The 21,393-nt window shown below is 42.0% G+C and overlaps 1 protein-coding gene across 12 annotated transcripts in view; it reads right to left on the reverse strand.

The window, feature by feature from the left end:
* Positions 1-21,393, reverse strand: part of NCOR2 (nuclear receptor corepressor 2) — a 599,120-nt gene that overhangs the window by 480,758 nt on the left and 96,969 nt on the right. For 11 of the 12 annotated variants that reach the window (XM_040347350.1, XM_040347349.1, XM_040347347.1 and 8 more), the window contains exon 2: positions 2,439-2,638. In XM_040347350.1, the coding sequence (XP_040203284.1) occupies positions 2,439-2,543 (105 nt within the window). In that variant the 5' untranslated portion in view covers positions 2,544-2,638. Of the gene's footprint in view, positions 1-2,438; positions 2,639-5,621; positions 5,739-21,393 lie in introns of those variants that run through there. The other variant, XM_040347348.1, reaches the window with a different exon arrangement.

The following is a 21,393-nucleotide window of genomic DNA, read 5'->3' on the forward strand; positions in this document are numbered from 1 at the left end:
TGGCTTGTTGGGGGTACTTGAGGACAGGGTTGATATTAACCACTGGATTACAACACGTCGGTTTTTATTGACCTCTGTGTCACAGATAGGGAGCTTTACACTCTTTAGATTCCCTGTTTACCATTATCATTGAAAGTGAACGTAAAAGAAAAAAAAAATTTGGGTTATCATTCCAATCTTCCAATGGGGACACAAATTCTGGTGACCTGGGGTTCCCCAATAAATTTCCTTAAATTTGCAGGGATTTCTTCTCACTTCCTGTATGGGACAGGAAGTGAAGAGAAATCTCCTCAATGGGACAAACATAGCAACAACGAACCTTACAGGGGCTACAACCATTCCTTACTCTATCCAAAATAAAAAATAAATAAAAATGTTTTAGTTCTAATAAATTCAAACAAATCACTTACAGTTGTGCTCAAAAGTTTACATACCCTGGCAGAACTTATGATTTCTTGGCAATTGTTCAGAGAATATGAAGGATGACGCCAAAACTTTTCTTTCACTCATGGTTAGTGTTTGGCTGAAGCCATTTACCATCAATCAACTGTGTTTACTATTTTTTAAATCATAATCATAACAAACTACCCAAATGACCCTGATCAAAAGTTTACATACCCCAGTTCCTAATACCGTGTATTGCCCCCTTTAACATCAATGACAGCTTGAAGTCTTTTGTGGTATTTGTGGATGAGACTCTTTATCTTTTCAGATGGTAAAGCTGCCCATTCTTCGTGGCAAAAAGCCTCCAGTCCCTGTAAATTCTTGGGCTGTCTTGTATGAACTGCACGTCTGAGATCTCCCCAGAGTGGCTCAATGATATTGAGGTCAGGAGACTGAGATGGCCAATCCAGAACCTTCACTTTATTCTGCTGAAACCAATGACAGGTCAACTTGGCCTTGTGTTTTGGATCATTGTCATGTTGGAATGTCCAAGTACATACCATGCGCAGCTTCCTGACTGATGAATGCAAATGTTCCTCCAGTATTTTTTGATAATCTACTGCATTCATCTTGCAATCAATTTTGGGCAAATTTCCTGTGCCTTTGTAGCTCACACATCCCCAAAACATCAGCGATCCACCTCCGTGTTTCACAGTAGGAATGGTGTACCTTTCATCATAGGCCTTGTTGACCCTTTCCAAATGTAGCATTTATGGTTGTGGCCAAAAGTTTTGGTCTCATCACTCCAAATGACTTTGTGCCAGAAGGTTTGAGGCTTGTCTCTGTGCTGTTTGGCGTGTTGTAAGCGGGATACTTAGTGGCATTTACATAGTAATTACTTTCTTCTGGCGACTCGACCATGCAGCCCATCTTTCTTCAAGTGCCTCCTTATTGTACATCTTGAAACAGCCACACCACATGTTTTCAGAGAGTCCTGTATTTCACCTGAAGTTATTTGTGGGGTTTTCTTTGCTTCCCGAACAATTTTTCTGGCAGTTGTGGCTAAAATTTTAGTTGGTCTACCTGACCGTGATTTGGTTTCAACAGAACCCCTCATTTTTCACTTCTTGATTAGAGTTTGAACACTGTTGATTGCCATTCTCAATATCTTGGATATTTTTTTATATTCCTTTCCTGTTTTATACAGTTCAACTACCTTTTCCTGCAGATCCTTTGACAATTCTTTTGCTTTCCCCATGACTCAGAATCCAGAAACCTCAGTGCAGCACTGGATGAAAGTTGCAAGGGTCTGTCAGGAGTCCAGAGACGCATTGACCTTTTATACACACACGAATTACAAGAAAACAGATCACAGGTGAGGATGGGTACCTTTAATAGCCATTCAAACCCCTTTGTGTCAACTTGTGTGCATGTTTTAGGCCAAAATCACCAGGGTATGTAAACTTTTAATCAGGGTCATTTGGGTAGTTTCTGTTGTCATTATGATTTAAAAAGGGTAAACACAGTTGAATCATAATAAATGGCTTCAGCCAAACACTAACCATGAGTTAAAAATGTTTTTGTTTTATCAATCATATCCTCTGAAAAATGGCCAAGAAATCATAAATTCTGCCAGGTTATGTAAACTTCTGAGCACAACAGTATTGTATGTCGGAGAGTTTGTCAGAAGTTATGCCGATAACAGAGGAACAGAGCAGCAGAAAGACACATGACTTAGGGCTTAGGAGAGAGATAAGTAAACAGTACACATATATGTGCCTAGGTCAGATTTCATGAATGGGGTTTACATCCACTTTAGGTAACGTAGCCCAGTGACAATCACCCTCCGGCTGCTAGCACCTAGATGGCTGCTAGCACCTAAATTGGTTCCCACAAACTGGAATATCTTTGTGCAGGGTGCATCTGAGAGTGGCATTGTTATGCAAGTGACAGCACGGTGTGAAATTGGCCAGTCCTTTGTCATGAGTAGGTGAGGAGGTCAGGCATATGATATCCGCTTTCAACACAAACATTATATTTTAAAAAGTTCTTACCGTGTGGGTACGGGTTAACTGTATTGGGTAAGGAATACCATGTGGAGTGTAACGGGCCTCTGCAGCCCTCCTGCTTGGGGTTGCTTGCTGTGCGGTTCCAGACATAATGAGAGGCAGGATTGTACTTTATTCTTAATGTAGGAATGGGATGCCAGAGAGTATCCTGGGATTATTCAACCTTTGGTTACATCACTGGGTATCTGAGGATACAAAGAATGAAATATTAATTAAAGTGAAGCCAACCTCAAGGCAAACATCGAAAATACACAAGAGTTCAAATATAACGCTTAACAGAAAGCAGTGGGTTTAACAGAAAGCAGTGGGTGTAAAATAATGGCAGTGCAATTAATTAGTCAAATTTACTTTTTTAGCTGATTCATGTAAAAAAAATCTAAGTACATTTTCATTACAATTCCTAACCTAAAAAAAAAAAATGGGCAGACAACATTAAAAGGTTGATTAATAAAAATAAAAAAAAAGACCAATAAGAGATTTTCTTTATTTACAATCTGTACTATCGCAATGATAGGTAGAATCAAATTAGTTGCTACTGGCAATCCTTCTATATTTCACCTATATACATATCAACTCTACTATACATGAACAGAACGTGTGTATACAAGCTAGATAATGAACAAAAATGCTCTTTCATTTAGACTAACCTATTGCACTCTATGAACTCCACCAAGCATTGCTTTATAACAGCTGCCTGACTCATAAGCTGAGTCAGGATCTTTAGCACTGATCACCAAACTATCACCTGCCACAAGGCCAATCAATGTAAAAACATCCATACCTGGAATTTTTCAGTAACTTTAGACGTTTGTGAAATAATTGCCATGTTACAATATACAGGAACAATAAATGTTTTCAAACAAGCTTCATCTTTTATCATCGAAAAGCCATCCTGGAGCTCCAGTTAGTAACTCTGTCTAGGTTGTGATAACACCATTAGTCTGCTGCAGGCAAGAGGAAGCATTTCTTCAGTCTCCTTTCCCTCAGTTAACTGCAACATTGTAAAGCTGGCCAAAGATGGATCAAAAATCAGCCTGATCAGCCAGAACACACGTCGTCATCCCTGTTTGACAAAAGTTGATCATTAGATCAACTTCCGTTAAACAGAAATGTTGGAAAATGTTTGTCAATCAGTGGCGGCTGTCAATCAACTGCAACCGCTCATCAGTGTATTCTGACAGTAGAGAGTCCTGCTGTCATAATACAATGTCTCAGCAAGGGGGGTCCCTCCATCCACCTCGCTTGAATGGACCATCATAAACCCATCTATGGCCAGCTTAACTTTGTAGCAAGTCACAAGGTGAAAGACTACAGCAGGAGCAGATCTGTTTCAGACATTTGTCTGCACTGCCAAGAACTGCACAGGTGGCAAAATTACAAGATTGAGTCATTCTTGATCCAGCACCTCAGTCCAGAAAGTAGATGGTGACCCTGGGTAGTCCCTGAACAAATATGGGGCACTCCATCCAGAGAGACACTCAGATGAAGTCATTGTCAGTTTGAGTATTGTCATCTCTGCCAAATGTAATAAAAACCTGAATATTGGCTGTTTCCTGCTGAAATTTGATCTGTGGGTGGTCCTGTCAGAACCACCTGGTTTGACAAACTTCGATCTGAAGATCACAAGAGCAGGGCAGAAAAACAGTGACTGCAGCCAATCAGCTGTCGTCACCGTTTGGGTATTCTGACAGCCGCAGGTCAGAATATAGTAGACAGCAGGGGAAGTGTTCAGCACAGATGGGGGAAATCGGTTAGAGTCTTGTTAAGTGTGCAGGATGAAAAAAAGGAATCTATGTGCATATGGTCAGTTTGGTACATTACTTAGCATGCATGCACTTAAAGTGGTAGCAAACCCCCTGCTTAGAATAAAGCTTACCTGTAGGTAAAATTAATATCTCCTAAAAATGCACCGTTTAGGAGACAGACAATCTAGCCAGCAGCAGCTGGAGATGTCACTGGTGCAATGCACTCTGAAGGAACTGCATACCTGTACCCTCCCTTCAGCGCTGTGTGTCAGGGCCAAGACTCCCGTGCAGGAGTGACGTCATTGCGACTCGGCCAGTCATACAGCTGGAGTCCATGAACCCGGAAGGAAGACTGGGTGAAGATGGAAGCCTCTACGGCTGTGACAGCGTGCCATAGGAGGGCTTCGTTTGAGGGCAAGTCTTTCATAATGTGCTAGTTTATGGCGCAAACATTTTTTGTTTTTGTTTTGTTATTCCTATAGTTTACCATTGCTTTAACATGAAATAGTATTCAGGAGACAGAATCTGAATCAATTGTGCATGGCAACCAAACAGCTTTCATTTCTTTATCGTACATCACGGGACACAGAGCAGCCATAGTAATTACTATGTGGGCTATACGCCACCTATAGGTGAATGGACACTGGCAACCCAAGACAGGAAGTCCCCCTCTATATAACCCCTCCCATACAGGAAGTACCGCAGTATTTGTAGAAAATAAATATATATATTCTCCAATAAGAGGGGCGGGACCTCTGTGTCCTGTGATGTACTCCAAGAAAAGGATTCTACAGGTAAGCTGTTATAAAAAATAAAAAATTTCATATCCGAACTAAACAAGCTGAAGATAGAAGCTGACTGGTTGTCATGCACAGCCGTTTCAGATTCTGGATGCTCCATTTTTTTAATAAATACTCCCCCCAATGTATATTTGATGGTCGGTCCACTTTAATATTTAAAAAAGTACCAATACAGTACAAGAATTATGCCTCCCCCTTAAGCCCTAGGAAGACTACAGGAAGTGGGTCAACATTGTTGGATGCCCAGTTTGATGGTCCATGGCCCACATCAGGACCAAGCAAGGCACACACAATGAGACAAGACAAACTCACTTATCACTTTTCTACTACAACACTCGTCTGTAAAATATATATGACCTCTTAACGCAGTCAAGACTCTTTGCTCGATCTTGGCAGCTATTCATCCTTCTCATCAAAGCATCTTAATGTGCACTTTGCTGGGGCACAGAGGCTTTTAAATGTAAAATGTAATTATGGAATTACTCACAAAGAAAAGGAAACACACGCACATACACGCACACCACTGGCTCCTCACAGTACATTCTATACATCCCCATGATCGGAAAATACACAAAGCCGGTATATATATCTACTGCAATAGAGAATACAAAGAAATTATTTACTTGCACTAGTCCCCATGTATCTCGAAGCTGTGCTATGACACAGAGTGAAGCAGTCCATAAAGCAGAGTCGAACATATAAACGTACTACATGTGAGGCCAGCAAACACATGCCTCGTGTAGCCGTGTGAAGTGAACACCCGGCCCTCCAGACTTAAACAATTAGGTGGAGCCAGCAGACTTCCTTATTGTCATGTAACCTGTGCTCCACTCAGCTTCTTCTGCAGCAAAGCAGTCAGACTGCAGCACTGTACACTTGTCACAACTTCCTCTCTGCGGCCTGTTCACATGTGCCCTGAATGTTAGTAGTTGGCGTATGAAACCGAGCTGGGGGAGGGGGCTGTTCTGATGCTAGGCCACAGATCAGGGGATGGTGATAAATTGTTTTGTTATCTACTGCTGACAGATTCAGGCAGCCACTAACAAGAAAAGGCTCAAGTTTTATCACTTTATATTCCATTCTTCTGCAACCATTTACCGTTCTGCTACACGGATTCTGTACTATTTTAGCCAGGTGGTTTGCTTCACGTCTGCCTTCATTTCTGTCTTCTGTCTTCTGAATAAATATGTTAGAAACGGATGATGGGTAACAAGAAAACCACATGTTTAAAAAAAACTCACACATCAATTTTAACCACTTCAGCCCCGGGAAGATTTTACCCCCTCAACGACCAGAGCATTTTTTGCGATACGGCACTACGTCGCTTTAATTGACAATTGCATGGTCGTGCGCTGTATTCCACAAATACAGCTTTATTTTGGTGGTATTTGATCACCTATGCGGTCTTTATTTTTTTGCGCTATAAAAAAAAATATATATTTAAAAACATTTTTTTTTACTTTCTGCTAGGATACATATCCAAAAAATAAACAATAAATTATATAGAAAAAAATAAAATGTATTCATGAGTTTAGACCAGTGGTTTTCAACCTGGGGGTCGGCACCCCCTCAGGGGTCGAATGATGATTTGCCAGGGGTCACCGAATATTGGGATGTTCCTGAAGCCCACACCGCTCTCCCAGTCTTTGTGCGGCTGTCCAGCAGGGCTGTCCCTGGAGCCTGTGGCTGCCCAGCTGGGCTGTTCCTGGAGCTCGCGGCCGCCCACTCAGCCTCTTCGCAGCCGCCCATTCAGTTTACAGCATGGCTGGTGGGCAGAGAATAGAGGTCAGCTAACTGATGAGAAATGTGAAGTGAGAGGGGCTAAAAGAGATGATTTTGGCATAGGTGTCACTGCTACGAGACACCACAAAATCGGTGACACAGTGAAGCTGGAGACACAGCAAGTCCCCACTACAGTTCTCAGATCAGCAGATAACCTTGATCAAGAGCACCTAAGTTGGCGGTTTAGGACTCCCCCCCCAACATTGCCACTGATTCCATTCCCCCCCCCCCCCCCCCCCCCCACACACCAAGGAGCAAGAGAAGGAATAAAAATAGAGAATACATGGAACGGAGAGAACAAGAGGGGGAAGAAACAAGAAAAAGGGAGAGAAAGAATAAGATAAATAACAAGAAAGACGGCTAGAGAGAGGGATGGGGGAAAAAAAAGAAAAGAAATTAGGATAGAGAGCGATACAAGTGAAAGAAAGTAGAACAAAGAGAAAGAGTGGTACACCCTAAAATGTACTATAAGGTTTCTAACACTGTACGAGTGGGACTCTGGGAGATCTTGATGTCCGTGGGTTAAGTGTGCAAATGACTTGTCTTGCCTTGGGTGCTGACAACCCACGCTACGAAAATAATTTTACTGTTATGCCGCGTACACACGATCGGAAATTTCCGACAAGAAAAGTTTGATGTGAGCTTTTGGTTGAAAATTCCGACCGCGTGTAGGCCCCATCTGACTTTTTCTGTCGGAATTTCCAACAGCAAAAATTTGAGACTTGGTTATAAAAAAAAAAAAATGCAATAGGCATACATTGATTGGTTTTCTCAAAAGTTATCGCATCTAGGAACTACGGGATCGATTTAGGGACATTTAATTTTTTTTATTGTTTTTATTGGTAATGGCAGTGACCTGCGAACATTGCGGCAGAAAAATCTGACCCCAAATTACACTTTTTGGGGACCAGTGACATTATTACATTGATCAGTGCTATAAAAATGCACTGATCAATGTAAAAATTGCACCGCCAGGGAAGGGGGTCAACACTAGGGGGCGATCAAGCGGTTAAGCGTGTTCCCTCAGCGTGTTCTAACTGTAAGGGGGATGGGCTTACTGAAACATGACAGATCACTGCTCCCGATCACTGGGAGCAGTAGATCCCTGTCATGTCACTAAGCAGAACGGAGAAATGCCTTGTTTACATAGAGTAGAGCAGACAGAGTCCGCGGGAACACTCCCGCAGCGCAAGTTGGCCTGCTATCCAGCTTTTATGAACTGATGTACAGGTACGTCAGTTTGTGCAGGAGTGACATTCTGCCGACGTATATCGGTGTGAGCCGGTCGGCAAGAGGTTAAAGGCAAAAAAAAAACAGCTTGCTGATGCCTAAAGCCCTGGTGGCCAACCTGCGTCCCAAGGGCCGCATGCAGCCCTTTGGTATATCATGTGCGGTCCTCGGACCTCAGCTGTTTGTAGCAAGAACATTGATTCTTGTAAAAGCATTACTAGCCTAGTGTAAAATGTTCCAAGTTTCATATGGTCTTCTTTCTGCAGCACATCCCTAGTCAAACATGTTTCTGGTAGTCACATATACTGAAAATTATGTGCGGCCCTTTGGTGATGTCAAGGGGCGCATTTAAGACCCTCTTTAGCTTTAAAGTTGACAACCCACTGCCTAAAAGTGTTAGTTCATTTTTACCAATTATATATAAAAAGGATTGCGATAGTAAAAACGTTCTCAAAAAACAAAAGGGGACTTTGTGGGCACAACATGAGGCAGAGAGCATAGCTATTAAAAAATATAAATGTCTATTACAAAAAAATGCAAAATATACACCAGAAGAAAAATTTACACTTAATATGACATACAACAACACCCTCAACTGGACAAGGGCAACAAATACCCACATATAAAACAAGAAGGCATGGATTCTTTCAAAAGGTTCCATTATATGTGTATATATGTATCATAAAATGGTGTCCATGAACTCCTCCAAGTTTGTATGGTCAACGCATTTCACATTAAATTGCTTCCTCAGGACATGCTTGGGTAGGTGCTGATTGACCCTGAACATCAAGTATTGGACAACACCACACAGGACTAAAGGATAAAAACATGCTGTCAGCGTTTGAAAACACAGATAGAGCCCCCAAATCGGGCAGATTCCACGCTCTGGTAACCAGTACCAAAAGAGATTCTAGTCAAGGTATAGTGGTATGGATAAAATGAGGCTCAAGGTACTAATTATAGAGAGTGACTGACTTGAACCAATCAGTTCAAAACTGGATGTTATAGATGGATGCAGCCTTCAAAAAGATCCACCTTCAAAAAGATCAGAAGTGTCTCTTCCACACACACTTTAGTATTTTTGTTAAATTAGACAAGCCTTGTCTCTATTATATTAGGAATCCCCCTCTTGGAGCCAACACAAGCCCAGATAGGGTGGAGGCACCTGGATGTTTGACTGAAAGGTTTCCCCGTCAGCTCAATCCTTTTTATATATAATTATGGATGTTGGCATGATGGGCCTATGCAGACAAAGGACCGCCATAGATTAAAAAAAACTGTACAGATCTGACTAAAGTTGAATAATGCCCTTGCTATAGGTGTACTTGCCTCAAAGCCTGACTGGAATACTACCAGGGCATTGCTAAGAGGGGCCCAGCTGTAAGGGCTTATTTACACTTGCTTCGGCTTCAACAAACATTAAAGCGCCTACCACTTCAACATGCTTTTTTGAGGTCTTTTTGATGCTTTGATGCTGCTTCAGTTGTTAAATAAATAAGAAAAAAAATTAAAGCGCCCTATCCCACTGAGCTCGTATGCAGAAGCAACCGCATACGCAAGTCGCGCACACATATGAAAACGGTGTTTAAATCATACACGTGAGGTACTGCTGCGATCGTTGGAGCGGGAGCAATAATTCTAGCTATAGACCTCCTCTGTAACTCAAAATTGATAACCTGTAGACATTTTTAAACATTGCCTATGGAGACGGGAGCAATTTTGAAGCATGACATGTTGGGTATCAATTTACTCTGCGTAACATTATCTTTCACAATATAAAAAAACATTGGGCTAACTTTACTGTTGTCTTATTTTTAATTAAAAAAAGTGTATTTAAAAAAAAATAAGTGCGCTTGAAAGACCGCTGCACAAATACAGCGTTTGGCGCTTGAAATGCCTCTAAACTCAGCTTCTGATCCCATTTTTTCTAAACTCAACTACCTAGAAACTACTGTAAACGACCCAGTGTACATGTACTGCTAAAATAATAGAGGAGTGTTCAGGGGAAGCTGAAAAAAAAAAAATACCCAACTGCTCCTAAACGTCAGTCTACCAGCAGCAGTGTACACGAGGGCTAAGTGGTTAAATAGAGAAAGAGCTCACTCTTGCGATGGTGAAGGTGAACCGTAACAGCTTGGCCTCTCCTACCAAAGTCCTAGGCAACCTCTTGGGAGTTTTCCCAGTCAGGCTTCAAGAGGTACCTAAATGGACTATGCCCATCGCAAAGGTATTATTAAATTTTTGTCACAACTGCATAGCTTGATTCTATCGATAGACATCCCTCATCGGCATAAACAGTTTTATGGTGAAGGTGCACTATGCCTTTAAAGATGGGTTCCTGGTATGGCATCATTGTGAACCTAGGCTAAAGGCTCAGTTTTTCCTGCAAGCTCATCACCATCAGTAAGATCGACTGATTGGCAAAGAAGAAATTTCCTTTCATACTTCATCTTGTGCTATTGTCATCTGAAGCTGTTGTGCTATCGCTGACACAATTACACACCTGAACTCATAGTATAATTATACACCGACCTCTTCAGCACTGCGCTTGATTTTCCATTCATTATAGCAATTTTATCTTCCTGCTCTGTAAACACTCGCCCATACAAAATTATTCTCGTCGCTGGAAAGTATGCTTAAATCATACGTTAGAATGAAGCTGGCCATACACAAGTAGAATTTTGTTGGAATTTTTTTTTTTTTTAAGGTTCGGTTCACACTGCCAGCCGATGCGGTTTGCAGCAGGGGTCCACCGTTTCAGGTCCGATTTCAGCCTGAATTTGGACCTGAAATGGATCAAAAGAAGCGCACTGTGCAAATTCGCACCGCCATCATAGAGAGCCGGTCATAATCTCCTTCTATTGCGAATTGGATACGAAGAATGTTAACCCAGCCTCAAGAACATTCATTCAATTTAATATTCTACTGGCTAGTTTGGCCAAATTAATATTCGTTTTCAACTACAGTGAATATAAAAAATTCAATCGAGCCGGATGAAAATTGTTTCTCGAAAAAGAATGGATTTCTAACAGTGAATGTATATTTCGTTCGGGAAAGTCCTTTCACTCCAAAATTGAATGTTATAAAAACAACCTTTAATTGAAGTACTTTCAAATGACGTTTGTCGAGTCATTATCGTACGAATGTTTACACGAAAATTCATCTATTGAGTGGAACGTAACAAAAACATATCACCAAAAGCATCAGTCCATAAGGTACACATATTCCCAACATTTTAAGGAGTGTTCCCATCGGTTATGAACACGCTGCATTCCAACTCGCTGATGTAGTATACATCATCTCTGTTGCGGTTGACAGACAAAGTTTGCTAAAACTGTGTCATAGTCAAAGATGAGGAAGTTTACGGAGTACAACCCTTTGGCTTTGTTTACATGTGCAGCATTGTTTATTCATCTCGAAAAGGGAATTTTCTCCAGAGTTTAATGAATAAGGTGAAGCTCCGCTGACTTCTATTATCCAATCATGTGCAAAATTTGTTTTTTGTTTTGTTTGACTTTTTTCCCTGCATGTGATTGGATATTCTTTGCAAAGTCACATTTTGCCTCATTCCTTAAGCCAGGGTTGACAAATTTGCTTGGAATCTAGGAGCCAGCTAAAAAAGTTAGGAGCCAGAAAACGCGCCCCGTCCCGACAAGCTTGCGCGCAGAAGCGAACACATACGTGAGCAGCGCCCGCATATGTAAACGGTGTTCAAACACAATTTTGAAGCGTGACATGTTGGGTATGAATTTACTCGGCGTAACATTATCTTTCATAATATTAAAAAAATGGGGATAACTTTACTGGTGTCTTATTTTTTAATTAAAAAAAGTGTAATTTTTTCCCAAAAAAGTGCGCTTGTAAGACCGCTGCGCAAATACGGCATGACAGAAAGTATTGCAACGATCGCCATTTTATTCTCTAGGGTGTTAGGATAAAAAATATATATAATGTTTGGGGGTTCTAATTAGAGGGAAGAAGGTGGCAGTGAAAATAGTGAAAAATTACATTAGAATTGCTGTTTAACTTGTAATGCTTAATTTTTAATACCAACGGCCACCACCAGATGGCGCCAGCTCACATCTGGTGGTAATAACTTGTAATACCAACGGCTCACCACCAGCTCACAAAAAAAAAAAAAAAAACTTTTTTTTTTTTTGCCCACCTTCCAAGCCAAGTCGCCAGGACACTATTTCTAGTCGCCATGGCGACCTGGCGCCCGGGATTTGTCGATCCCTGCCTTAAGCTATGGGGAGAATTCCCTTGCCAAGCACAACTTTCCTTGCAAAGTAAACAGTGTACATGCCTTTAGTAAATGAACCCCTATGCACTTATCAGAAGCAATTTCCAGTGAAAGTTCCTAAAACCAACTTCCTGAACACTTTAGAGACATGGCATCAAAGAAGATGTCCAGATTCTGGATTCGGTAGGAGGCAGCCTAACACTGAATACACATTTTGTGGGATCTGGACGGTCTTTCCTTCTACCATCATTGCTGCCAAAGTCTGAAGCTCTGTGTTCATATTTTCTGCATTCTTGAGAAAGTGCCAAACTTTCTTACTTTCCTGTCTCTATGAAGACATAATGTGCTGTGAGATGAAATGTACAGGAATCAACACACGCTGATCACACATTTTCCTGATAAAATGTAAAAAAAAATTGTAAAAAGAATAATTCCTGTAACATCAACCCAGTGGTTTTAAAAGAGGATCTATCTATTTAAAAACAAGCTGAGAATTATTATTATTTAATTTTTTATCTTAATTTGTTGAAAATTGTTCTCTAAAGGAAATCTGTGCATTAAATGAGAAGTCCAGCCTTAGCTCATTTGGCTGAGCTTCTCCTATGGGTTACAGAAGTGCAATTTTTTTTTTTCAGCAGAGACCGTATTGCACCGATAGGAGAAGCACACCCAAATGAGCTTAGGCTGGACTTCTCCTTTAATGCAGCCTACTCCGCACAGATTTCCTTTAAAAGAACAATCGCCACTGGAATCAGTCACAACAAAAAAAGTCTGGATCAGCCAGGTGCCTGAACTGATGCTTGTCTCAGCCTCTTAGTGAGCCGCTCAGAGAGCCTTAAACAGCAGCTCCCCTCCACAGCTCCTCCAGTCAGCGTGGGGGGCAGAGTGGAGAGCCACTGACCGACGGTCAGCGTCTCTCTGCTCGAGGAGCAAAGAGAATCAAGCCATCGGCGATGTTCGATCACTTGGTTCTCAGTGCAGAGGTGCCAGGGGGCAGATGCAGCATCGGACCAATGCCATCACACCAGTTCAGGTTTGGACGCTGAGACGAACAATCACGATTCTTTCTAGCATTGACGGACTCGTAGCTCCACGGTGGGCAAATCCTCCCCTACGTTGTTTGAAACCGCACAGAACTCACAGGGTCGCTTGCTATACTTTGGCCCCAGTGGGTTCCCTGGCACAGCCCTTCCGGGATTTTTGTGGTTTGTCATTGTACTTCTTTCTTTGGGCCTTTAGGTCCTATAACAACACCCTCCTGAGGGCATACCGCCTCCTGAACCCCTGGTGGAGAACTGAGAGCATTTAATTTTGAGGGGGGTGGGGGCGAGCAGGGGTATCAGGACGCCCACTAACAAACAGCTCCTTTCTCTATCTGCAAAGTAGAGTGTCTTGACACTCCTTCTCGCCCCCTCAAGAGTCTTTCTCCACACCAGGGAGAAAGCCTCGCATTACGGTGTGTAGTTACAGACAGAAGAACAGGAAGTGAGGATTTCTCAGAAGAAATAAGGACATTTAAAAGCAAAATGGAAGGATGAGGTAAGTGAAGGAGGACTGCACTAAGGTAAAGGAAGCTATTTAGGGAAAAAACAATTACCTTTACAACCCCTTTAACTTATGTCAGGCAGGAGCGTGGAGGGAGATGGCTTTGTTAGGGGAAATAATGTACCTTACAAGGAAGACTGAGGTATGTAAGAAAGAAAATCCTAAAATGGACAACACAACCAAAATTCAGGTCAAGTGTCGATACATTAAAAATGTTAGAATATGTCTCTTTAAAGATAACCATGTGGTCCTGGGGTAGGCTTTAAGCGTTGGGTTCTTCACCCTATATTGCACGTTCTTGTCTGTAGTTTATGAAATGTTAGCAGCTTTGCGGTGATGCGTCCACAACTTCCCTTTATGTTTTCCTTGGACTCCGGCTTTCTGCTGGGGCTCCGTGTCGAAGAAGCACTAGCTAGCCAGGCTATTCTTAACCTTTACCAACTTCACCTCCTTCCTCTTTTCAAATCACTTCACAACTGAAAACCTCAAGATAGAGAAATGGACAAACCAAGTAGATTGAGAATAAATCCACTGCAACTAAAGAGCAGAATTACGGAATTTTGTTTTGGAAACCCTGTATTATGAACCGTGCAAACAGCATGTATATGAAGTGGCAGTTTATGAGTATCTGGTTTTAAAGAACTCTGATCTAATGGAAAAGCGAGATATTGTTTAAAAACAGGAGCTGTTAAAATCCCGAACCATAACCAGTTAACACCATGGCCCTAATATATCATGCCGAGATAACACTTCAATTGTGCTGAAGTGGCCTCACAGGGTTCATGCGTGGTTGTAATTCATTTACTTATATCTACACAGAATCTTACTAGTAGAAGTTTGCTACAAGATCCTGTGTTAAACACATTACACATTATGCATCACACATTATGTATAAAAACACCCTTGCAGCGCACGTGTGGTTGCAACCTAGAAGTGTGGTTAAAAGACTGTTAAGCTTTTGAGTAGAGGAATAAGCTAAAGTGGGCCTTCATCCTCTTCCTCACTTTCCTTCCATTCCACACCTCCTCCCATCCTGCCGAAGTATTGGGCTTTTATTCATTTTTTTATTTAATTTTTTTAGAAAAGAAGTCTGGCCCGCTTCCCCATGTGTGTCATTAGGCGACATACTTGCACACTGCCCACTGTGCCTCCTGGGACATGCGTGCCACATATACCAGGAGGCTTAGGCTTCATTCAAGGAACGGTGGAAGGGGCAGGCCTATCGGCGTGTCATCAAGAAGGCCTGCCTGCTGAACACAAAAGAGTTGGCGGCCAGAGAGAGAGAGAGAGAACAGGGCAGCACAGGATGGAGCTGTGGCCGGGCGTGAGGATCTCAGCGGGACAATGCTGGATCCACTGGATGCGCGAGTATTTGAAATATGCAGATACCACCTTCAGGCAAGCAGGGTCATAAGGTCATAAGGCCAGAGTTACTCTTAAATACCTTTATTTCTTTATTCAGCAGGCTTTGGGTACTCACCTCTTCTCTTCGACATTTCCAGGTTGTGGGCACGCTGTCCTCACGTACAATGCAGGACAATCGGCCCTGTATTGTATTTGATGACATTAACATGCTACCCCAGGCCAGAGCACCTTGCACCCAGAGGCTTCAGGGGACCTGACACACGGCATGGGGAATGTCTGTCAAAGCTGGGTGTATAGTAAATATTTCAGCGGATTTCTCTACTCCTAAATTTAACTAAAGAGTTATTTAATATTTCGTAATATGATTTAATATTTCGTAATAGTATTTAATATTTCGTAATATCATTTAATGTAATTTCAGTGGTTCAGCTTTAAATGGCCAGTCTGGTGCCATTTATTTTAACAGGATGTTCTTAAAAGTCCTTGTTTACAGAGCAAACTTGGGCGCCTGTGACTGAGCCGTCATCATTAGACACTTCAGATCACAGACAAAAGGAACAGAGCCAAATCAGAGAGACTATGTGCTATTGTCACTGTGAACAAACCATAACTCTCACAGTAGTAAAAAAAAAAAAATGAATGACTTCATATTTAACCATTTGCTGACCACCCCACGCAGATATACTGCGGCAGGACGGCTGCTCTGCGCTGTATCAGATAAGTGATCAGCGCTCTCGCTTAGCCGATCAGAGGATGCCTACCAATGATTGATCGCTGGCACCCACTGATCAGATCTGTCATTCAGGGAAGAGAGCTCTGTGTTGTAAACAATACAAAGCTCTGAACACTAAGGCTGCATTCACACCTAGGCGCATTTACGCCCGACGCCCGAGCCGCTGGAGGGGCGAATTTACATTGATGTCTATGAGATGGTTCACATCTCACGCCGAACGCCTGCCAACAAGTCCCGGACCCTTTTTTTCAGGCGGCTTTCGGCGTTCGGCATAGACATCAATGTAAATGTTTTGTAAAAAAAAAAAAAGTTTACAAATCGCGGCAACATACGCCGCGTACGCTGCGTTATAGTGTGAATGCAGCCTAACAGGGAATCTTGCTGACTGTTTAGTAAAATAAGCACATAAAACACACGCAGTAAACACTGTTAGGCACACATTTAACCCTTTGATCCCCCCTAGATGTTAACCCCTTCCGGACCAGCTTCATTAGTACAGTGAGTGTATACTATTAGTATTGATCACTAAATTAGTGTCACTATTGATGTCAGTGTCAGCTAGTGTACCCCCCCCCCCCCGCAACCAGCGTCAGATTGTCCGCCACACTATCGCAGTCCCACTATAAGTTGCTAATCAGTGCTGTTAATAGTATAAAAAAATATATAAAAATTCTGCCGAAAAGAAAAAAATACTCTGGTTATGAAGGGGTAAAATCTTCCGAAGGTCAAGTGGTTAAAGTGAACAAATGCAAAGGTGAAAATTAGTCTTTTAGGAAATCAACTGCTAGGGTTAATAACACAATCACACACTGCGGCCCATGGTAAAATTACAGTTCTTTTGTTAGAATGCCTATTGTTTAACCCTTTATGGAAAATTACTCATGCAGAGCTAATAAGTGCCTGCTTGTACCGGAGTCTGGTCAGGCTGACTTCTCATTTAAAATCGCCCTTATTTAAAGTGAAGTAAAATAGGAAGCCTTGGTTTAAGGGGTCTTCTTAGTTTCTTAACCACCTCAATAGTGGCATGCAAAAATTTGATTGAGCTGTCTACTTTCCAAAAAGGGGCCACTTTGAGGGTGTCTATAGTGTCCTAAAATTTAAATGTTTTATAACAGAAAATATAGATTTTTTTTTTTTTTTTTTTTAACAGTTTGGCTTTTTACCTTTAAAGTGTAAAAAATAAAAACAAATCCGTTGGCTATTAATAACCACCAAAAGAAAGCTCTGCCTTAAAAATGCATATCAAATTCCCTTGGGTACACCATTGCATGACCAAGCGATCACAGCACTAAAAACTGAAAAATGGATTGGGAAGAGGAGTGTGTAACTTTGCTGGTTTCATTTCTTGCTAGTTTGGAAACGACTGGCCCTCTTTTAACCCGTTAACGGCAGCAATAAAACACAGAATAACTGAAAAAGCAGAAGACTGGCTACAATACCTGCCGATTTCTGTGTACATTTTCAGAGCTTCCATTTTGTGGTCTCACTAGGAAAAGTCCAAGAGAATATTCCTGCTCTGTACAAACATGAGAGTGTACTCTTGAAATTCCCAAACAGTTCTAAAACTTACAGCAGGAGACTCAACCTCTGTAATAGATAGGATAAGACTTTTTTAGCTTATATCTCCAGAGGGTTTTCACTTCTTGTGGCTTCACCACTGTAAAAAGGATTACACTAACCGCAACTGAAAATCAGCATAAAGATGGATCCTTGGCCTCGTTTCTGCATTACACAAATACGTTCTGTAAAAAAAAAGGAGCAGGAACAAACGTCTTTAAAAAATGTAACTCAATTCATCTGACTTGTTTTTATGTTGCCAAGCTCTGTGAAGGCAATAAAAACACACAAAAATGTAACCACCCAAGATGGCAATTCGTTAGTTACAGCGTAACCTAAGCAATGCTGTTGGAGCAATGGGCATTTTTTTTCCAACCGTTTTGCTGAAATGTCCCAAACTTGGACCTTTATGTCTTAAATTTAAGAAAATGAAGGAGGTATGTATACCCATCGTCTACTCCAGGGGTGCCCATCCTTTTGAAGAACGAGGGCACGGGCCACAATGAGCGGAAAGGGCATATGCAGAGCAGACAGGGGCACAGCCCACTCTACTCTATTGGCCCTCCAATCTGATCTTCCCAGATGGAAGGGGACATCTGTGGCTCAATAGAGGTGAACGAAGGGTCCAATTGGGTCAGACTGCTAATGTGAAAGGGGCCTGAGGCTGCTTTCACACGAATGCGCTGCCGTATACCCACACGAAGGGTGCAACGCAGTGCACATGTGGTTTTCCTGCGGTGAGCTGCACTTTGCCATACACTTCTATTATATCCTGCAGGTGTGGTGCACTTTCTGAAGTGGACCAACCCACAGGTAATAACAGAAGTCTTTGGTTCGGTGCAGGTAACCCGCAGGTGTTCTGCGCTGCAACTGCAAATTAGTTTGAAATCAGCCCAGTAACCACTGTAGAACAGATATGTCTATATAGAATATATATATATATATATATATATATATATATATATATATATATATATATATATATATATATATATATATATATATATATATATATATATATATATATATATATATATATATATATATATATATATATATATATATATAGAGATTTTAGTATTAAACTTGCCTTTAATAACAGTCTTCCATTCAAGTATCACCAGCTGTTGCTATTTCAGGCAGAGTGCATTTGGTATCACGCCACCTGTGACAGGAGTTGGCGCTATACATGAAGCATCGGTTTATGCCAACCCGCTATTCCAGAGCAGGAGGTCGCACGCCACATATCAGAGGGCTACGTGGGCCACATGTGGCCACTGGTTGGGCACCCCTGGTCTACTCAGTAGTCTTGGGACAGTAGCTGTGGAAAATGTGCCTTTTCACTCAAGAAAGAAAGTCTGAGCACCTGCAGACCTACATTCACCCCATAAAACCACAAATCTCACTACACTTGAAACTCTTCCAGTTTTTCTTCCACATATAGGAAGATATGAAACATAAGATTGAAAGTGAAGTGGTGGTTGCAGACTGGGATTTATATTTATAGGATAAGCACACTTTAAAATAAAGTGCAGTTATCTTTTATGCACGTGACCAATCCCACCCTTCCCTTCCAAAGAAGCATACTTACTGAGATCCAACGGCTGCGGCCTCAGGGAATTGTTTACATCCAGTGTCGCAATTCCTCTCTGTCCTAGTTGTGCCTGCCCATTACAGCCCCATAGATTTCTGCCTCCTTTTGTCTCCCCAGGACAGAGATAAATGTAGATGGTAGAATGAAGCATGTTACTTAATTTCCATGTTTAATTCAATGCAGACCTTCCCACCAGCACTTCACCAGAACAATTGATATTTTGTGATCAGGCTAGAGATGTAGTTGGGGGGAGGATTGTGAATGGCTTCGTAAGTTATTGTTAGTACTTTGAATTTTATTTGTTGGGTGAGTAGAAGCCAAAGTCAATGAGTCTTGCAGCAGCATTCGTGATGGACTGAAGGGGGGATAGCTTATGTAAAAGTAATCCAAGGAGGAGAGAGTTGCAGTAGTCAAGGCGCGAGACAACCAGGGAGTGAATTAGAAGGTGGTGGTGTCATTGGTCAAAAAGGGGCGTATTCTGGAGATGTTGGAGGTTAAGGTGGCATGATTTGGAAGGGATTGGATGTGGGCCTGGAAGGACAGTTCAGAGTCCAGGGTTAACCCTAGCACCCTGGCATGTGGGGATGGACCCATAGTTGTGCCACTGATCTTGACAGAGAAGTCAGCGCAATGAGCACGTAGGGGAGGAAATATTATGAGCTTGATTTTAGAGATATTGCGTTTAACCACTTACCGACCTCCTCATGTAGATATACGTCAGCAGAATGGCACGGACAGGCACATGTACGTACCTGTACGTCCTCTGCTTGACGTGGGTCGGGGGTCCGATCGGGACCCCCCCCCCCCCCTCCTCGCTACATGCGGCGGTCGGTAAGCCTCGGGGAGCGATACGGGGCGACGGCGCGGCTATTCGTTTATAGCCGCCCCGTCGCGATCGCTCCCCGGAGCTGAAGAACAGGGAGAGCCGTGTGTAAACACGGCTTCCCCGTGCTTCACTATGGCGGCGCATCGATCGAGTGATCTCTTATATAAGGGAGACTCGATCGATCACGTCAGTCCTACAGCCACACCCTCCCTACAGTTGTAAACACACACTAAGTGAACACTAAATGTTACAGCGCCCCCTGTGGTTAACTCCCAAACTGCAACTGTCATTTTCACAATAAAGAATGCAATTTAAATGCATTTTTTGCTGTGAAAATGACAATGGTCCCAAAAATGTGTCAAAATTGTCCGAAGTGTCCGCCATGTCGCAGTCACGAAAAAAAATCGCTGATCGCCGCCATTAGTAGTAAAAAAAAAAAAAATGCAATAAAACTATCCCCTATTTTGTAAACGCTATAAATTTTGCGCAAACCAACCGATAAACGATTATTACGTTTTTTTTTACCAAAAATAGGTAGAAGAATACGTATCGGCCTAAACTGAGGAAAAAAAATGTTTTATATATGTTTTTGGGGGATATTTATTATAGCAAAAAGTAAAAAATATTGCATTTTTTTCAAAATTGTCACTCTATTTTTGTTTATAGCGCAAAAAATAAAAACCGCAGAGGTGATCAAATACCACCAAAAGAAAGCTCTATTTGTGGGGGGGAAAAGGACGCCAATTTTGTTTGGGAGCCACGTCGCACGACCGCGCAATTGTCTGTTAAAACGACGCAGTCCCGAACTGTAAAAACCCCTTGGGTCTTTAGGCAGCATATTGGTCCGGGGCTTAAGTGGTTAAGGAAGTGGTGTGACATCCAGGCTAATAGGTTGGCTAGTAAATCAGTGATGTGCGAGGAGACTCACGGGTGAGCTAAGGGGGTCGAGAGATAGATTTGGGTATAATCAGCATAAAAATGGTAGAATAAGCTGAGCCAGGGAGGAGGTGTAGATCGAGAATAGGAGAGGTCCAAGGACAGAACCTTGAGGAACCCTAACGGTAAGAGGAGTAGGAGAGGTGGAAGTAGAGTTGTAAGTGACAGTGAAGGTTGCGGTGAGATAAGTATCTTATACCCCAGCTTCTGCCCACAGCAAGGGCATGGGTGGTATCACAAGGCTACCACCAAAATTCTACCAAAGCTTGTGAGAAAATGCTCCTGCACTGAACCAGAGCATCTTCTCGCAAGATCTGAGGTTCCACATCCTGGCTATGTGATTACGGTGTCCTGTAAAAAAATAAAAATGCAGTGTGCAAGGAGCATTTTTCCATTATATCCTCAGTAAATCAGCTACGTAAATCAGCTACTTTTATGACAGGCTTGCTTTAGGGTCATATGGAGATTGATGTGCCCTGAAGGTCACAGATACTTTTGTGTAGCATTTGAAGCAAAGAACATCCAGTGTCAGAGTGACCTTAACTGATCTTAAAAGCCCCATGTAAGCAAACACTATTAGATAG

This window comes from Rana temporaria, chromosome 1 (genome assembly GCF_905171775.1).
Source record: "Rana temporaria chromosome 1, aRanTem1.1, whole genome shotgun sequence".
Taxonomy (NCBI): domain Eukaryota; kingdom Metazoa; phylum Chordata; class Amphibia; order Anura; family Ranidae; genus Rana; species Rana temporaria.